The 18,352-nt window shown below is 47.5% G+C and overlaps 1 protein-coding gene across 1 annotated transcript in view; it reads right to left on the bottom strand.

Annotated features, from left to right (window-relative positions):
• The window catches only part of GRK7 (G protein-coupled receptor kinase 7), a 111,411-nt gene that overhangs the window by 38,093 nt on the left and 54,966 nt on the right, over positions 1–18,352 (bottom strand). Inside the window, exon 2 of the mRNA XM_088466835.1 lies at positions 17,291–17,728. Coding sequence (XP_088322961.1) covers positions 17,291–17,728 — 438 coding nt within the window. The remainder of the gene's footprint in view (positions 1–17,290; positions 17,729–18,352) is intronic.

The following is an 18,352-nucleotide window of genomic DNA, read 5'->3' as shown; positions in this document are numbered from 1 at the left end:
CGGGGGACCCTTACGTCGTTTGTCCCTCGTATTTTGGCAACCAGGACTGGTTCTGAATAGCCCAGTGCTGGTTGTGCTTAATACAGGGGACCCCTACATTGTTTGTCCCCTGTATTTAGCACCACCAGGACTGGATATGCAAAGCCCGGTGCTGGATGCTCATATTGGGGGGGGGGGGGGGGTCGCCGTTTATTAAAATCAAAATTTTACACTTTAATTTTTTTTAAACACAGCAGCACAGATGGAACTCACTGAGCCCGTCCGTGCATCTGTGTTTATATTGATCACACACAGATGCAGGCATCACGGATCTACCAGATCTGTGTATGCTGCATCTGTCTGCCGCCGGGTCCCGCAGCCCTCACCACCGCTGCTGTAGCCCGCACTGATGGTGCCCACTCCAACCATGCCGCTGATGCCCGCTCCACTGCCACCAGTTCCACCCGCTGCCATTGCCGCGTCGTCCCGCCACTAAAGCCCACACTGGACCGCCATCTTGTTGCACCCAGGTGAAGCCACAGTGAGTACACCTGCTGAAGGCACCTACTGAGGCTACACAAAGAATTGAAACGTCCTATTCCTATAATGGCGCAATTGTGAGGTAATAGTTTAAAAACTGTTACAATCTCAATTACCTGAATCCCAAAAGGCCCTACCCTGGAACAATAGCTACCTAATAAAGCAAATCCAAAGTCTAAATTTGCCCCCTACCCTGAGTTTTGCCTTCCCAAAAATCCCCCATAGAGAAGAGCAGAGCTAACTGAGAGTGTCAGAAAAAACTGACAGTTGGAACTTTAGATTACTCTCAAATCCTAATTTTTTATTTGTTTGCCCTGCACCAAGCAACAGTTCTACCCACCCAAGCCAAATTTGAGTTCGGTACCTCCAATAGCTTTTTAGTTGTAGCCCCTTAAACACCATGCCCCCCCCCCTTCCAGAGTTCTCTATAGAGATTTCCATTTTTTTCGATTCAGCCTTAATATAAGGGCACAACTGTGCCCTTATAATATATATATATATATATATATATAGTTATAGATATATGTATATATCTATAAATATATGCCTGCCGTTTGTGGGCGGCCCCACTGACATCACCAGTGATGTCAGTGAGAGAGCTTCCGGCTCTATTAGAGCCAGAAGCTCTCTGGAGCTTACGGCCACGAGACCCTACCACAAGGGTCTCTTCGCAAGCCCGATGGTCTTGACCATCGTGGTCACCCACAGCTATGCGAGCGGCCAGAAGGCCGCACAAAAAAGCGTCTGTCTCTGAATCAGGGCCATATTGCATCCGGAAAGTATTCACATACTAAATACATTTTCAAAAAACTCAAAAAAACTTATTACATGTTGTCATTATGGGGTATTGTGTGTAGAATTTTGAGGACAAAAATGAATTTATTCCATTTTGGAGTAAGGCTGTAACATAACAAAAATATGAGATATGGTAAGAACTTACCTTTGTTATCTCTATTTCTATGAAGTCCATAGGGTTCCACAGGATACCTTGGGGTATAGGTGATGACGTCAGGCATCGGGCACCATAGAGTTAAAGTTTTCAGCCTCCCAGGATGCACCAGGGTCCCCCTCCTATACCCCGCCCCCGAGCCAAGGCATCTCAGGTACGTACCAAGCCATAGGCCGGAGGAGGAGAAGGAAGAGAGAGAAAAAAGATCTGGACACACACAAGAATCACATTCTCACGAGAGGGAGATGGAAAAACCGGTGATCTGCAGCACAGGTGCGACAGGGCGGGAGTCCTGTGGAACCCTATGGACTTCGTAGAAATAGAGATAATAAAGATAAGTTCTTACCATATCTCATATTTTCTACATCAGGGTCCATAGGGTATACACAGGATACTTTGGTGATGTCCCAAAGCAGTATCCTTTAAGGGTGGGGACGCTCCTGTGCTGAAAGGAGAATCCGCCGCCCGAAGGAAGCATCCTGAGAGGCAAAGGTGTCAAACGCGTAACACCTCACAAAGGTATGGACCGAGGACCAAGTGGCAGCCTTGCAGATCTGGATTGCAGAGGCACCACGTCGAGCAGGCCACGAAGGACCCACAGACCTAGTGGAATGAGCCCTGACAGAGGAAGGAACCGGAAGGCCTTCATGAAGATAAGCCTCTGAAATGGCCAGACGAATCCAGCCTTCCAAAGTCTGCTTTGAACCAGGCCAACCCTTTTTACGGAAGCCATAGAGGACAAACAAGGCGTCCGACTTCCTAAACGAAGAAGTGCGGTCAACATAAATCCTTAAGGCCCGCACAACATCCAAAGTGGCCTCACCCTCTGAAAGATCAGGTGAGTTAAAAGCTTGCACAACGATTTCCTCGTTGATGTGAAAACTGGAAACAACTTTAGGAAGGAAACCAGGATGAGTGCGCAGCACCGCCCTGTTCCTATGAAAAATCAGAAAAGGGGGTCTACAGGAGATAGCCCCTAAGTCAGAAACACGTCTGGCCGAAGCAATGGCCAGAAGGAAAATTGTCTTAGCTGTCAGCCATTTGAGGTCCACTGAGCCCAGTGGTTCAAATGGCGGTCCCTGGAGAGCCCTCAGGACCACAGCTAAATCCCAAGGCGCCACCGGTGGAACAAAAGGTGGCTGAATTCTGAGAACACCTTGCATAAAGGTGCACACATCAGGGATTGCAGCAATCCTACGATGGAACCAGACGGACAGGGCAGAAACCTGCAACTTCAGAGACGCAAGGCGAAGCCCATGGTCCAGTCCCGCCTGTAGGAAAGCTAATACTCTAGACAGACGGAACTCCCGAGGAGCATAACCTCTCGGCCGATACCACTGGAAGAACGTATGCCACACACGATGGTATATCCTTGCAGAGGATGGTTTCCGAGCCCTTAGTATGGTTTGCACTACAGAGCTGGAAAACCCCCTGCAACTTAACATGGCCGTCTCAACAGCCACACCGTCAAAGACAGCCGAGTCAAGTCCGGGTGAAGACAAGGACCCTTTGACAGGAGGTCCGGACGTAACAGCAACCGCAGAGGAATGTCCACGGACAGTCCCTGGAGGTCTGAGAACCAGTGCCTCCGGGGCCACGCGGGAGCTATCAACAGGAACGTCCCTTCTTCCTGTTTGAATTTCCGGATTACCCATGGAAGAAGGGAAAACGGAGGAAACAGATAAACAAACCGGAACGTCCACAGGACGGACAGAGAATCCACCAGAGATGCCTTTTCGTCTCTTGTGCGAGACCCGTACACCGGCAACTTGTTGTTGTGCCGTGACGCCATGAGGTCGATCTCTGAAAGACCCCACCTGTCCACCAGCATGAACGTCCTGGCGACTGAGAAAATCCGCCTCCCGGTTTAGAGCTCCCGGGATGAAGACTGCTGACAAGGCCGGGAGATTGCGCTCCGCCCAAAACAGGATTTGGGTCACCTCTACGAGAGCCGCCCGACTTCGGGTTCCTCCTTGCCGATTTATGTAGGCCACGGTGGTAGCACTGTCCGACTGGACCTGCACTGGGTGACCCTGGAGAACCCGATGTGCCTGCTGGAGAGCATAGAACACCGCGCGGAGCTCCAAGATGTTTATTGGAAGCTCTGTTTCCGCCCGAGTCCACCTGCCCTGGAACAAGTGAGGACCCGTGACTGCTCCCCAGCCCCGAAGACTGGCGTCCGTTGTCAACAGGACCCAATTCGCCACCCAGAATGGACGACCCTTGTTGAGATGGGCCGTCTGCAACCACCAGGCTAGGGACAGGCGAACCTCAGGAGTGAGCACCATCGTCTGGGATTTTAGACTCTGAGGCAGTCCATTCCATTTGAACAGGATCAATTGCTGCAGAGGTCTGGAGCAAAACTGGGCATATTCCACCATGTCGAATACTAACACCATGGAGCCCAGTAACCTCATCGCCAAGTGCAGAGACACCCGGCGATTCTGCAGACAACTGCGTACCCTCAACTGCAAGGCATAGATCTTTTCCCCCGTCACAAAGATCCTTTGCTGTCTGGAGTCCAATAAGGCTCCGAGGTGCAGAATCCGCTGAGACGGGATCAGAGTGGACTTCTACCAGTTTATCAACCAGCCTTGCCGTTGCAGTACCGCAATGGTCAGGTCCAAGTGACGTAGAAGGAGCTCTGGAGATCCTGCCACCAACAGAAGGTCGTCCAAGTACGGTAACATGCGGACTCCCTGCAGCCGCAGGGAAGCCGCCATGACCGCCATCACTTTGGTGAAAACACGTGGAGCTGTCGCCAGCCCAAAAGGTAACGCCCGGAACTGAAAGTGGTCTTTGCGGATTGCAAACCTGAGGAACTGTTGATGGCGTAAAAGAATAGGAACATGCAGGTAAGCGTCCTGTATGTCCAACGACACCATGTAATCCCCAGGTTCCAGCGCCAGAATGATGGACCGCAGGGTCTCCATCCAAAACCTCGGCACCCGCAAGGACTTGTTGAGTCCTTTGAGGTTGGGGATCGGACGAAATGACCCATTGGGTTTCTGCACCAAAAACAGATTGGAATAGAAACCCTGGCCCTTCTGGGAGAATGGAACAGGCACTATAACTCCAGCCTGGAGCATAGTGTGCAACACTTTCCGCAGTTCCAAGGCTTTGTTCCGGTCTGATGGAAGACCCGTGGTGAAAAATCGAGACGGGGGCCTGTGCCGAAAGGAGAGGGCATACCCGTGAGAAACCACCTCGAGAACCCAAGTGTCTGTCGTGGTAACCGACCAACACCGGGAGAACTGCAGCAGGCGGCCTCCCACTTTGGGATCCCCCAAAGGGAGGCCCGGACCGTCAGGCCGCAGGCTTGTCATCTGGCTTAGGGGCCGGACGTCTGGTACTCCAGGCCTGCTTCCGGGGCTTGGCCGATTTTTTGGGGCCAGCCTGTCAGGGAAAGGACTGTGCTTTAGGCCTACCCTGGGCCCTATAAGGCCGAAAGGACGATGTACCTGAACTGGAAGGAACTGCAGCAGACGGAAGACATGCAGATTTGGCTGCCTCCAGCGTGGCTACAATTTTGTCCAGGTCCGGACCAAATAGAACCTCTCCATTAAAAGGCAAAGCATCCAAGCCCTTTTTGGAATCAGCGTCCGCCTTCCAAGACCGCAACCATAAGGTGCGACGAGCAGCTACAGCTGCCGAAGAAATCCGAGACGCCAGGGTACTGATATCCAAGGCCGCTTCATTGATATAAGTCCCGGAGATTGCCCATCAACTCGGTCTGCTCAGCCGAACAGTCGGAATCAAAAGACGTCTCCAAAGTATCAGCCCAGCGCTCCATAGCTCTGACTACCCAACAAATGGCCATAGCCGGCCTTGCTGCCCCCCCCCCCCGCTAGAGAATAAACTGACTTTAGGCAGATCTCCACCTTACGGTCCGTAGCATCCTTCAGGGAAGACATGTAGGGCTTGGGCAAAGTGGCACTACAGACTAGGCGTGTCACATGAGAATCCACCTGTGGAGGGGATTCTCACTTAGAAAAATAATTATCCGCAAACGGATAAGCCACCGCCAAACGTCTCTGCGGCTGATACCGTTTGCCAGGCTGTTTCCACACTTCCTCTAAATGGTCCGCTAACTGACCCGAAAGGCATATTTAGATTTGGACACCGGAGGATCTTCGTCCTCAATCACTAAAGCTGTGCGGACTGCACGAATAAGTCCAGGAATATATACCTTGGACCTAGCATCCGACTCTTTAGTACAGAGAGGTTCCTGGTCCGAAAGATCCAGAATCTCCCCATCATCAGACGTCACGTCGTCATCCTCATAAGGAGCAGACAGAGACGCCACCGGCCGCTTATGTGGCCGCAACACAGACTCCCCTTGTAACACGTCCAACAAGTGCTGTACAGAACTTGTCAGCGAATTAACCCACACAGGTTCCTGAGAGACCTGGGGAGGGGAAATAGGGAGACTGTGGGGTACCATCAATTGCCTCGGGAAACCCTGCATGGGTGATGTCACCACTTACTGCTGGGACAATCCCATCTGTGAGAACGCAGGCTGCGGAGCTAACTGGCCCACCAGGGTTGTAAGCGCTTTGGTGAAACAAGCCCAGGGCGGCTCCTGTACCGGTGCCGTGACAGTAATTGGCCACGCCAATAAATAACACTGCCGACATAGCCCCTCTGCGCTACCCTCCCCCTCCGCTATTGGTACCTTACACGTACTACACAGAAGCTGGAGAGGAAAGTCACTCTCAGACATGATGGTAAGTATGTGACCCCTCTCACAGATACTTGTTAGTATAGTGTGAGACCACCCTGCAAGCACCGCACCGCAAGGGCTTTAGCAGAAAGATCAGGGACAGTGAAACGGCTGACAGAAGAAATTGAAAGTACAGGCAGCAGCGCTAGCAGAAGTCACATACAATGCAAAGAAAATCAATTCCTGCACTATCAGCGCTGATACTCAACTACTCAGACACGGAGCCTGGTAGGACACAGCGCTGCATACACACACCTGACCAAGCGGAGGAGAGGTATGCCGGGGGACCCAGACCGCAATGCCTCCGTTTCAAGCTTCCAGCAGCGTTCACCATGCGTTGAGAAAGATGGCCACCGAGGAGCATAGAGGAGGCTGGCCTGGGGGAGGAGCACTGCCTCAGGGCCAGTCAGCGTGTGCAGAGAGGGCTGTGGGGACTCTGGACCATGTTCAGCAGGGTCCCACCGCGGGACCCCGCTGCTTACCTTGTTGCCCCCCTTAGATCCGGCCATGGTCCCTAACATCTGGGGTCACCGCTAGCTGTGACCCCAGATGCTTACCAGCATCCCCGGATCGGTACCGGCGTTCTGGTACCGGCGGGGGTGTAGGGAATTCAGCATGGACGTCAGTACTGACTGTCCATGCTGTACTTCCAGATGTGCAGCCACAGCTGCATTGTAGAAAACTTCAGGGGTTCTTCTTAGCCCCCCTCTAACAGGTGCTCCGACTCCGGCCGGGCACCAAACGAAACTGAGATGCCTTGGCTCGGGGGCGGGGTATAGGAGGGGGACCCTAGTGCATCCTGGGAGGCTGAAAACTTTAACTCTATGGTGCCCGATGCCTGACGTCATCACCTATACCCCAAGGTATCCTGTGGATACCCTATGGACCCTGATGTAGAAATGTGGAAAAAGTGAAACGCTGTGAATACTTTCCGGATGCACTGTTTATCGGCAGATATATTGTGTGCCCATCGGCTAGTGTGTACAGACAGGTTGGGTATGAGATGTTGGCAGTGGGGATCCCGGTGGTCAAAATCCAGACCCCAGCATCCCGACACTTGTTGGTCGGTATGCTAACCCTCCCTCTCTCCCTCCCCTAATCTTCCGTCTTTGGTACCTAACCCTAACCTCCCCCCTAGTGCCTGAACCTAACCTCCTTGCACCCTAACCCTCCCCCTTGCCTAACTCCTAAACCTAACACTCCCCCCATCCCCGCTACTTACCTTTGGTATCCTGGCGGTCTGGATGCTGGCGTTGGGATTCCAGCGCTGGTAATGTAAGCATCGGCATCCCAAACGCCTAGATGATGAACATATCCCGTACACACAATATGTCCGTGAACAATGTCGTTCACAGACATATCGGGTCAGCTGTGCAGCACTGCCGTTGGCAGATATATCTGCTCATCGTGCTGTGTGTATGGGCGATCAGCCGACCGCCCGTACACTTGCTGCAGAGGCTGGCGGAGAAGGGGGTCGCTATGCGACCTCCAGCCAGCGGGACCGCAGATGATGGTTGTTCAGTGTGTATGAACAACCATAATCTGCAGATATATCTGTCAGGTGTTTACCCACTTTAAGATTGGTGGTGGGATTATCTGCTAGAGGGCACCAACCAAAATCTTGCCTAGGGCACCAAATTGGCAAGGGCCGGCCCTGTGTGTACTACAGAACCGGCCCTAGGCATAGGCATTGTAAGCAAATGCCTAGGGGCGACTGGAATTCCTAGGGGCATTCGGCTCTACAGCTCAGTCACTCCCTCCCTCACACTACAATGCACTGCAGCAGTGCAGACTCTACCACGTTCACCCCCGGCAGCCCAGTCAATTCAATTACAGAGAATGAATCACTGACCTGCTGCCACTCTCCCGTTGCTCCGCCCACACCGGCAGCTGTCTTAATCCCCACCCCCAATCATCAATAGCCCCGCCTACTTATCTGCAGCTGTCAGAAGCACCATCTCCACTATTGCTAAGCGCAGCCCAACCCCTTTGTCCTCCTGAAGCTCTGCCTATTCACCCCCCTTACTCGAAGCTCCACCCATCCTGTCTGGTGCTCTAAGCCCCACCCCTACCCACATGAATACCATTCCCTACACATTCCCCCTTTCCTGAAGCTGCACTCCCAGTTGTAAAGCAGAGCTGCTCAGCTGCCTGAGGAGGAGCCTACTGAAATGGAAATTAGTTGGTACAAGTAAGCTTTTTTTCTTTTCTTTTTTAATTAGCTTTGACCCACAGTTTTTTTTCCCCATGAAATGTGTTCCTGTCCTCTGCTTTAGCCGATAGTTAAGGGATTGTTCAAATTTGGCTGGCTATAAGACTGCTTGTCTTTGTTCTGGCGTGTATTGTGGTTATGTGGAGGTATATGACAGGGGCGCATTTATGATTGGTGCGGTGCACATGGACCCCTGTACCCATATTTAGTTCTACTTAACCTTCCGGGAAACTCCAATGTGCTGCTCTGCACGGACTGGTGCTGCAGAGCCAGAATCTACTGCACTGACAGAGAGGAGGGGGCCCAAAAGGAGGCTGCACACGGGCCCCCACCTCTCTTAAAATGCCCATGGTGAATGATGTGTTTTGTCTGTAAGCTAGAATTTAGTGGGGTGCAGGTAATCTTATGGTGCTATGTGGGAGATATTAGGGAGAGAGAAGAGTGTAATAAAATGTTGTGTAATGCTGGGTCCTAGCACCGTATCAAGACGGCAGTGCGCCCTGTGCTGTACTGCCGCCCCTCTCGCACCCCCCCCCCCTTTCCCCTGAGAGCTTACCTTTTTCCGCCAGGTGATGAGTGGATGGCGGGGATCTTCATCGCGTCGCTTTGCGAGCGCAGCGCAGCACTGCAGGTGGTCTCTTCATGCAGATCTCCGGAGCCGGGTAGTTTGCGGCCAGTGACCTTGGAGGATTCCGCCCTGTGCAGAGGCACCGGCCGCACCACCCTCCCTACGGCCCTGCTGGGTACACACTGGCAGATATAACGGATGTTCAATTAAACAGCTGGTATATCATGTGCATCAGCCAGTGTGTACAGACGATATGTCTGTGAACGACTTCATTCACAGACATAACGCGACGGCTGTGCGGCATAGCCAATGCCCAATATATCTTCAGATTTATTGGTGCATTGTGCTTTGTGTACGAGATATATACTGTATATATTATGTATATCTGTGTGAATAAACATAAATCTTACCTTAAATACCCGCTGTTTCTTCCCCAAGCGGGTATTTAAGATCAGATTTATGTTTATTCACTCTCGATATGTAGCCTGACGATGGGCAAATAAAGCCCGAAATGTTGCTGGACAATTTGAGCCTTTTTTATTGTGAAAAGAGACCGCCGAGTACCGCAACTGGAACTGTATGTGAATTTGTAGCGTGCACCGTGGCATATTGCAGCTGGGAAGGAGAGTGGCAAGCCATTTGGAATTATATATATATATATATACATATACACACAAATATATATATATATATGTGTATATATATATATATATATATATATATATAGCCATCATTGACTTGTATGCTTGACGAAAGCGCGGAATAAAGCGCTGAAACGTTGCAAAATGATCTTCTGGTTGTGAACACATTTATTACGGAGTGCCGCCTTGCGTTCTATATATATATATATATAAATATATATAGCTATATATCCTGCATTGCTAATAGGATATTAGAGAACAGTGTTGTTATTCCACACAGATGTAAGTTCCAATGTTATGAGATAATGGGGTAAAGTTACTATGATGGGAGTTCTATTAAGAAGTGATGTTGCCCATAGCAACCAGATTCCCGGTTTTATCTTCTAGAAGGTGCTAGATAAATGAGAAGTAGAATCAGATTGGTTGTTATGGGCAACATCACTTCTTAAATAGAACTCCCATCTTAGTAAATTTACCCCAATATGTCCTACTCTTCAGGGTAAATTTAAAATAGTCTTCACATTCAGTTTAAATCATTCCCCTCAAGCCCGAATATATAGGGGTATTCCTGCCATCTTTTAGTTTAGTTTTGCTGTGCTGACACTGTTGCGCTTCTGTTTTATTTATATTATATAGTTCAGTAGTATTTATATTGCGGTTTGGTTCCTTTATATTTATACTATATTTTGTGCTTTTAGCAAATGTATCTTTAACAATAAAAAGTTATAAACCAATGTGTTATTTTTGTCATCTGCGTAATAACACTTGGGGTGGTATTCAACTAGTTTCGCACCTGTGGAAAAGTTTTGCATGCCGTACTTTTCGCCGCCATCACGTGTTTTGACCGTGAAAACTTTTAGTGCGCTCCCCCGCTATTCGCTGTATTCAATTCCAAAAGACGCGAAAACACAACCCGGCGAATGTGAAACAGGCGGAAAGTGCTAGCAGAATTGGGGAAATCAGCCTGACACCCCCAAAAAGATGCACTAGCATTGGGGATCAATGTAGATGTGCCCGAATAGCCCTAATAAAGCTATTTGGGGTACTTAAGTTTTGTCAATTGCTTCTAATTAGCGTCTTTGCACATGTGGTGAAGAATAGCATTAAGCAGTATTTTTTGGTGAAAATAATTAGTCCTGTCAAATTTGGGGTACTTGAAAATGGGTGCAAGCTTATTTTAAAGTCGCTAAAGTGAAGTTTTAAAAAACGCACCTGTTGCAAGCACCTGCAATCAAAAAAACACCTCACCCATACTTGCAGACCCCCAAAAAGTCTATTTCAGTAGTTTTTATATTTGTACCCCCACTTTGTACTTTTTGTCCCCAAATTCAAAGTACTTTTTAGGGGTGTTCCTCATTTTTTATGCAGTTATCCTTTGGGGGGTTGTCCCAAGGGTACCAAGTGGTTTCCCCACCTTTGCACCCCAAAATAAAAAAAAATAACTTCTTTTCTCCTGCTATTCAGAGGCAAATCTTTTTTGCCTATTACAGTGCATTGACTTTCTGCGTACGCGAAAAGTATTTGGAATTGAATACGGAGATAAGTTTCTGACTGGCGAAAAGTTGCAATACTTTTTTGCGGATCTCGGCTTTTCGCGGCTAACTGATTAAGGGCCTAAGATTGGTGTTGGGATTATCTGCTAGGGGGCACCAGACAAAATTTTGCCTAGGGTACCATATTAGCTAGGGCCGGCTCCAAACTGACCGGAGACAGGGCCTGCACCATGCACATTTTAAAAAAAAACACAAAAGATTGTGGAAAGCATTTTAAGGAGGCCGTTCTGAAATCTGGAGTGTGGAAGCTGTAGAAGAGCTTTTTGTTACGCGTGAGGCTGGCAATTGGGTGCATTTCTGCAAATGGAAATGAATTGCATGCCTTCATATAGAATAATGACTATTATAGAGGATTGAGTGAGAGGAGATACAGAAATGTTATGTAATCATGTATTCAGGGGCGTATCTATAATGGGTGCAGGGTGTGCGGGGCACACGGGCCTGCCCCCCACCCTGCACACCCTGCACCCATAATATTACTTACCTCTCCGGAGTCCCACGTCGGCAGGGGTCCGGTGCTGTAAAAACGACTGGAAAATGGCCGCCATCGTTTGCGCAGTACAGGGAAAATGGGCGCCGTGGCCATTTTCCCGGTGACCTGCGCATACTCTATAGACTCTGGGCACACTCTAGTGCCCAGAGTATGACTCCGGCGCTAGCCGCGCACGGCTCAGTGCACTGCCGGCCACCGGAGAGAGAGGAGGGGGCCCATGTCGGAGACTGCACACAGGCCCCCTCCTCTCTAGAAACTCCCCTGCATGTATCATCATTCAGTTTTATACAATACCATGCCATACTTCAAGGAATTATTATGAGAGAATAATGCTGAAAAGGGGTATTAAATAAAATGTTTTTGCATGCATCCTAGGAGCAATGTACTTTCACTGCATACAGATGGATTAGTCTGAAATGAGAGAAACATCTGACCTTGTCCCCAATGTCACACCTTGATAGATTACTCTCTTTCCCTGTATAACCATCCAATCACAGCTTGTCATTTACTCCACTGTACATCTATCACACAAGCCATGGACCATTTGCTATAAAATGGGATTCCTACTGAGATTTATAACCCAGTAATCACAGTGTTCAGGTAAAAATACAGACCTATTTAAAACATATATAAAGCATACATGTAAAATATATCATATATTCATAACAATAAGTATGTATTTCTCCTGCAAAACACCTGCACTTTTCTTTCATTAACACAATGCTCTGCTACACGGAGGTTATGAAAGTCAATGTAATATTCTCTTTATTGGTTGCATGCAGTATACTGGGGGAGATGTACGAAGCCTAGAAGCGGTATCAGCGCACGTTATGTGCGCTGTTACCGCTTCTCCTCGATGTATGATCGGAGGTCTGGGCGGTAAATGACAGGGGCACTATGCGCCCATCATTATCGACGCTGCTATCTACAAGATAGCAGCGCCGAGCGGCAGGGCCATGTACGAACTGTCATACCGCATGACCGTTCGGCCGGCTGTAGCTGTCGTTATCGACAGCTACAGCCCGGCACTAGCCTATCTCCACAGCAGGGACAGTGCTGTCCCTGCTGGGGCTGCTGCCGGCTCCAGGGCTGCACGCGGGGATCTCGTGATACTTGCGAGATCCCGCGCATGCTCAGTGGAGCCGGTCGGGACAGAGACACAGCGCATCAGCACTAGGCTGATGGGCTGCTGTCTCTAGCGGGTAGCACCGGAGGGGGGAGTTAACGCTCCCCCTCTCCGGCCGATGAGATGTTCATACATCTCATTGGTAGTGCTTCCTGCTTCACCTCGGTAAAGAGGCGTAGCAGGAAGCGGTATAGCGGCACGTTAAGCACCGCTATCATACATCTACCCCATTGGTTTATATTTACTACTTGGTGAGCAAGGACAAGCAAGTCTTATTTATTCATTTCTCTCACTAAAGAGGCACCATGAAAATACACTTGGCTGTAACTGAAAATACTACTGTAGGCAACATTAATATATATATATATATATATATATATATATAAAAATATATGTACAGTCAGGTGCATAAATATTGGGACATTGACAGAATTTTCATATTTTGGCCTCTATTCACCACCACAATGGCTTTGAAATGAAACAAACAAGATGTGCTTTAACTGCAGACTTTCAGATATAATTTAAGGGTAATTACATCCAAATCAGGTGAACGGTGTAGGTATTACAACGGTTTCTAGATGTGCCTCCCACATTTTAAGGGGACAAGAGTAATGGGACTATCAACTCAAAAGCTATTTCATGGACAGGTGTGGGCTATTCCCTCGTTATTTCATTATCAATTAAGCAGGTAAAAGGTCTGGAGTTGATTTTAAGTGTGACATTTGCATTTGGAATCAGTTGCTGTCGACTCTCAATATGAGATCCAAAGAGCTGTCACTATCAGTGAAGCAAGCCATCATTAGGCTGAAAAATCAAAACAAGCCCATCAGAGAGATAGCAAAAACATTAGGTGTGGCCAAATCAACTGTTTGGAATATTCTTAAAAAGAAAGAACGCACCGGAGAGCTCAGCAACACCAAAAGACCCGGAAGACCACGGAAAACAACTGTGGTTGATGACAGAAGAATTAATTCCTTGGCGAAGAAAAACCCCTTCACAACAGGTGGCCAAATCAAGAACACTCTCCAGGAGGTAGGTGTATATGTGTCAAAGTCAACAATCAAGAGAAGACTTCACAAGAGTGAATATAGGGCCTGATTCAGACCCACTCGCGAGCGGCTGTCCGCTCGCAAGTGGGTCGATGTTATGGACTGAGCATGCGCACGACAGAGGGAGCTCCGTCGTGCGCATGCGCCAGACGCGACGAGCGAAGGAAAGTCCTTCGCTCGTTGTGTCTGATCAAAGGGGGCGTGCTGTCGATGTTGATTGACAGCACGCCCCCTTTGGTAGGCGTGCCGGGGGCGTGCCTCCCTGCCGGGGGCGTTCCCACGGGAACGCCTCCCGTCAGAAGCCGGCCCACTGACATCACTAGTGATGTCAGTGGGAGTGATTTTGGCTCTGATAGAGCCAAAAACACTCCGGAGCTTGCGGTTGAAAACCTCAACTGCAGGCTCCGGCTCGCAATTTCGATGGTCGCGATGGTCTCGACCATCGCGGCCATCAAAATGCACGCTCGTATAGCCTGTGGGTGGTGACCCACAGCTATACGAGCGTCCAGAAGGACGCTCCATTTTCATGGAGGCCGGCCCTCATTCAGAGCGTGCGGCTCTGAATGAGGGCCATAGAGGGTTCACCACAAGATGTAAACCACTGGTGAGCCTCAAAAACAGGAAGATCAGATTAGAGTTTGCCAAACAACATCTAAAAAAGCCATTACAGTTCTGGAACAACATCCTATGGACAGATGAGACAAAGATCAACTTGTACCAGAGTGTTGGGAAGAGAAGAGTATGGAGAAGGAAAGGAACTGCTCATGATCCAAAACATACCACCTCATCAGTGATGCATGGTGGTGGTAGTGTCATGGCGTGGGCATGTGTGGCTGCCAATGGAACTGGTTCCCTTGTATTTATTGATGATTTGACTGCTGACAAAAGCAGCAGAATGAATTCTGAAGTGTTTCGGGCAACATTATATGCTCATATTCAGTCAAATACTTCAGAACTCATTGGATGGCGCTTCACAGTGCAGATGGACAATGACCCGAAGCATACTGCAAAAGCAACCAAAGAGTTTTTTAAGGCTAAAAAGTGGATTGTTATGCAATGGCGAAGTCAATCCCCTAACCTGAATCCGATTGAGCATGCATTTAACTTGATGAAGACAAAACTGAAGGGAAAATGCCCCAAGAACAAGCAGGAACTGAAGACATTTGCAGGCCTGGCAGAGCATCACCAGGGATGAAACCCAGCGTCTGGTGATGTCTATGCGTTCCAGACTTCAGGCTGTAATTGCCTGCAAAGGATTTGCAACAAAGTATTAAAAAGTGAAAGTTAGATTTAGGATTGTTTAGTTTGTCCCATTACTTTTGGCCCCTTAAAAAGTGGGAGGCACATATAGAAACCGTTGTAATTCCTACACCGTTCACCTGATTTGGATGTAATTACCCTCAAATTAAATCTGAAAGTCTGCAGTTAAAGCACATCTTGTTTGTTTCATTTCAAAGCCATTGTGGTGGTGAATAGAGGCCAAAATATGAAAATTCTGTCAATGTCCCAATATTTATGCACCTGACTGTATGTATGTTGCAAGATTGGGTTTAGGGGTGCTGTCTCCTAGGGGTAAATGGCAGCATTCTCATGCAGCAGGCAATCAATAGCACATCAGTCTTAAGTGACTCGGTACATGCATCTGCATCTTTAATATAATAAACAAAATTTAAAAATAAATCCTAGCCTGTTCAGCTCTAACTAACATAAAGTTCCTTCTATCCAGGTGGAAGGACCTAATGTCCAACTTGCAAATAAAATGGCATTTAACTCAGTACTTGCATCAAACAAAACCAGTGTCTATCAGTAGGCCTCCATATGATTTCCCCTAGGTAGTGAGTGACTAACCACCTTTTATCAGCCTCTCTCAGGTGGTCTGGCAATCAAGGTTGTTCATTACCTGGTGATTACCACACAGAAGTTATGAACCTGGGACATACTGTATATACCTCCCATCAATAACTTACTCTATCTATCTATCTAGACTATAAAAAAAGTTAGCAAATTAGGGGCTATACCATAGTACATTGCAAATTCTTATGTATATTTTCTTTTAGTTCTGCCAAATTATGTACTGTCTTACAGCAGCCGGAAATCATTAGTACTCGGTATTCTCATTACCATTTCTACCTGATCTACATGCTCTTATCATGGTCCTGATCAGTTCACAATCATTCAGAAAGTCTGCGCTGCTAGGCAAGAGGCCAGCAGAGCCACAGTCACATGACTAGATTAATGTGTCCTATTAAATAGCTAATGCCTAGAAGTATATTTAGTAAAGGTCGATATTATTATGTTCTATTTAAAATCGTTGAAAATTGATCAACATCGATGTTGTGTTTCCCGGGCTAAATCACACATTTACTAACAGACAATTTTTATTTGTTTTTTTAAGTATTAGTAAATGTGTGTATAAACCCCAGAAACTCAACATCGATGTTGATCGATTTTCAACTATTTTAAATAGATCAAAATCGACCTTTAGTACATATGCCCTAGTGTCACTGAAATTATATAAAATGGCTCTAGTAAGCATTATGGGCCTGATTCTGAGTCACACACATTACCGATGTTCACATAGCTGAGCGATTATTTGCAACTGCGCATGAGTAATATATTTCTGAAGACTCCCTATGGCGCATAGGTTACACAGAGTGTACACACAAAGGTGCTGTTGTGACTGGGTCAGCCGCTATCAGAAATGTGGCGGAAAAGTGATAGGCGCTCCTGGGCGGTGGCTAATAATGCGCGCAAAAATGGGCCGCTCAGTAGGCGTATTATGGGAGTGTCGCGGATGTGTCAGTGCAAGTGGCTGCATTCCAAGATGCACAGACGCAAGCAGAGGAGGCCATGGTCTGGCGGAGAATCTGCACCTACTATAGGGCTGGTGCAAGTTTTGAGAGTACGACCGATGGTAGCTTATAAGAACAGGGCAATAGGTGTTACAGCATGCATGAACGCTAAAAGTGGGCGTCTCAGCCCTTGCACATTCGGCCACACGAGGGAGTTTATAGCAGCATTTGCATAAACCCGGGGGACCACCATTAGAGGCCCAATGGGAGCTGTGGTTCAGCATATTCTGGGTTCCACAGGATGTCCATCCCTAATGTAGCGACAGTATGGCAATCATCCCATCAATAGTATCACCCAGCAGTAAAATGTGCGAAACATAAATGAACACCAATAGAGAGGCATGGTATACAAACCTAAGTGTCTAACATATTATGTAAACTGGCAGCTAAGTAGTTCTCAAATGGTTAATTGGTAAAATCTGCTTACCATCTGCCTCTAAAATTAAATAGCCACATAAGGTCCTTAGCAAAGGCCAAATTATCCTAAGGCCAAATCCCAAGGAATTAAGACTTGCTCTTATACAGTAATACAAGGTAAAACAGCTCAGTGGCCTCTCCTCCTCTGCCACGTTATGTCAGAAGTCAGTGAGCGGCTTGTTACCTACCCGACTTGTGATGGCTTTTCCTTCTTTTACTATAACGGCAAGTCCCAAGTCAGAGAGACGGCAGTTGCCATTGTCGTCTAGAAGAACATTCTCTGGCTTCATGTCTCGGTAGATAATATTAAGAGAGTGAAGGTGCAAGATCCCACAGCAGATCTGAGCCGAGTAAAACATCACCCTACTTATCTCCAAACCTTTCTCTCCAATATTATAGATATGGTACTTGAGATCACCTCCATTCATTATGGTCATCGCTAGGCACAGGTGGCTTTTAGTCTCATATGCATAGGCCAAAGAGACTATGAAGGGACTGTGAACCATTTCTAAGATCTCCTTCTCCAACAAAGCCATTTTCTCCCCGTTCTTCTTCTTTAATCGTTTCTTGTCCAGTTTTTTACAAGCGTACATCTGACCTGTGTTCTTCACTTGGATGGCACACACCTGTAATCAACAACAATAGAGTTAGTTCACCTGAGCCCTGCCCTCCCTCATATTCTGCTTACATACAGTAGATTTTAGCATTTCAAATTATATATAGATATCATACAAACTCGGCACTCACTTGGTTATATTCCAAACTGTAATATATTTAAATTCAGGGAGTGTTAGTTCCAAAATATTGCTTTATTTGTATTTAAAATCTCTGTAATAGCTGGAGCCAAATGAGGCAGAGCTATGCTTATATTTGTGTGTGTCAGTGTAGGGACTGACCAGAAGGGGAGACCGTGACGGGGTTGGTCAGCTTGACAAATGATTGCAATATTTTGGAACTAACATTCCCTGAATTTAAATATATCACAGTTTGGAATATAACCAGATGACTCACTGCCGAGTTTGTATGATTTTTTTAAATTTAAATAGTGTGATCATATACCAAAGGCACCACCAAGTAGAATAACATCGACTATACCTAATGTGAGACGGATGTGAGCAATAAGCTTCTCATGAAAAAAGACCCTGGTGAATGCACTCTATTTGTTTTTGAACTATAAATGTGACATCCCTGGGGTGATTTACTGGGTTTGCACCCCTGTTATTGGATTATATTGCTGTGAGTGTGCCAAC

Source organism: Taudactylus pleione, unplaced genomic scaffold (assembly GCF_031769625.1).
Source record: "Taudactylus pleione unplaced genomic scaffold, aTauple2 ptg000066l, whole genome shotgun sequence".
In the NCBI taxonomy this organism is placed as follows: domain Eukaryota; kingdom Metazoa; phylum Chordata; class Amphibia; order Anura; family Myobatrachidae; genus Taudactylus; species Taudactylus pleione.
Note: the sequence above shows the minus strand (reverse complement) of the source record. Positions and strands in the feature narration are given on the sequence as shown.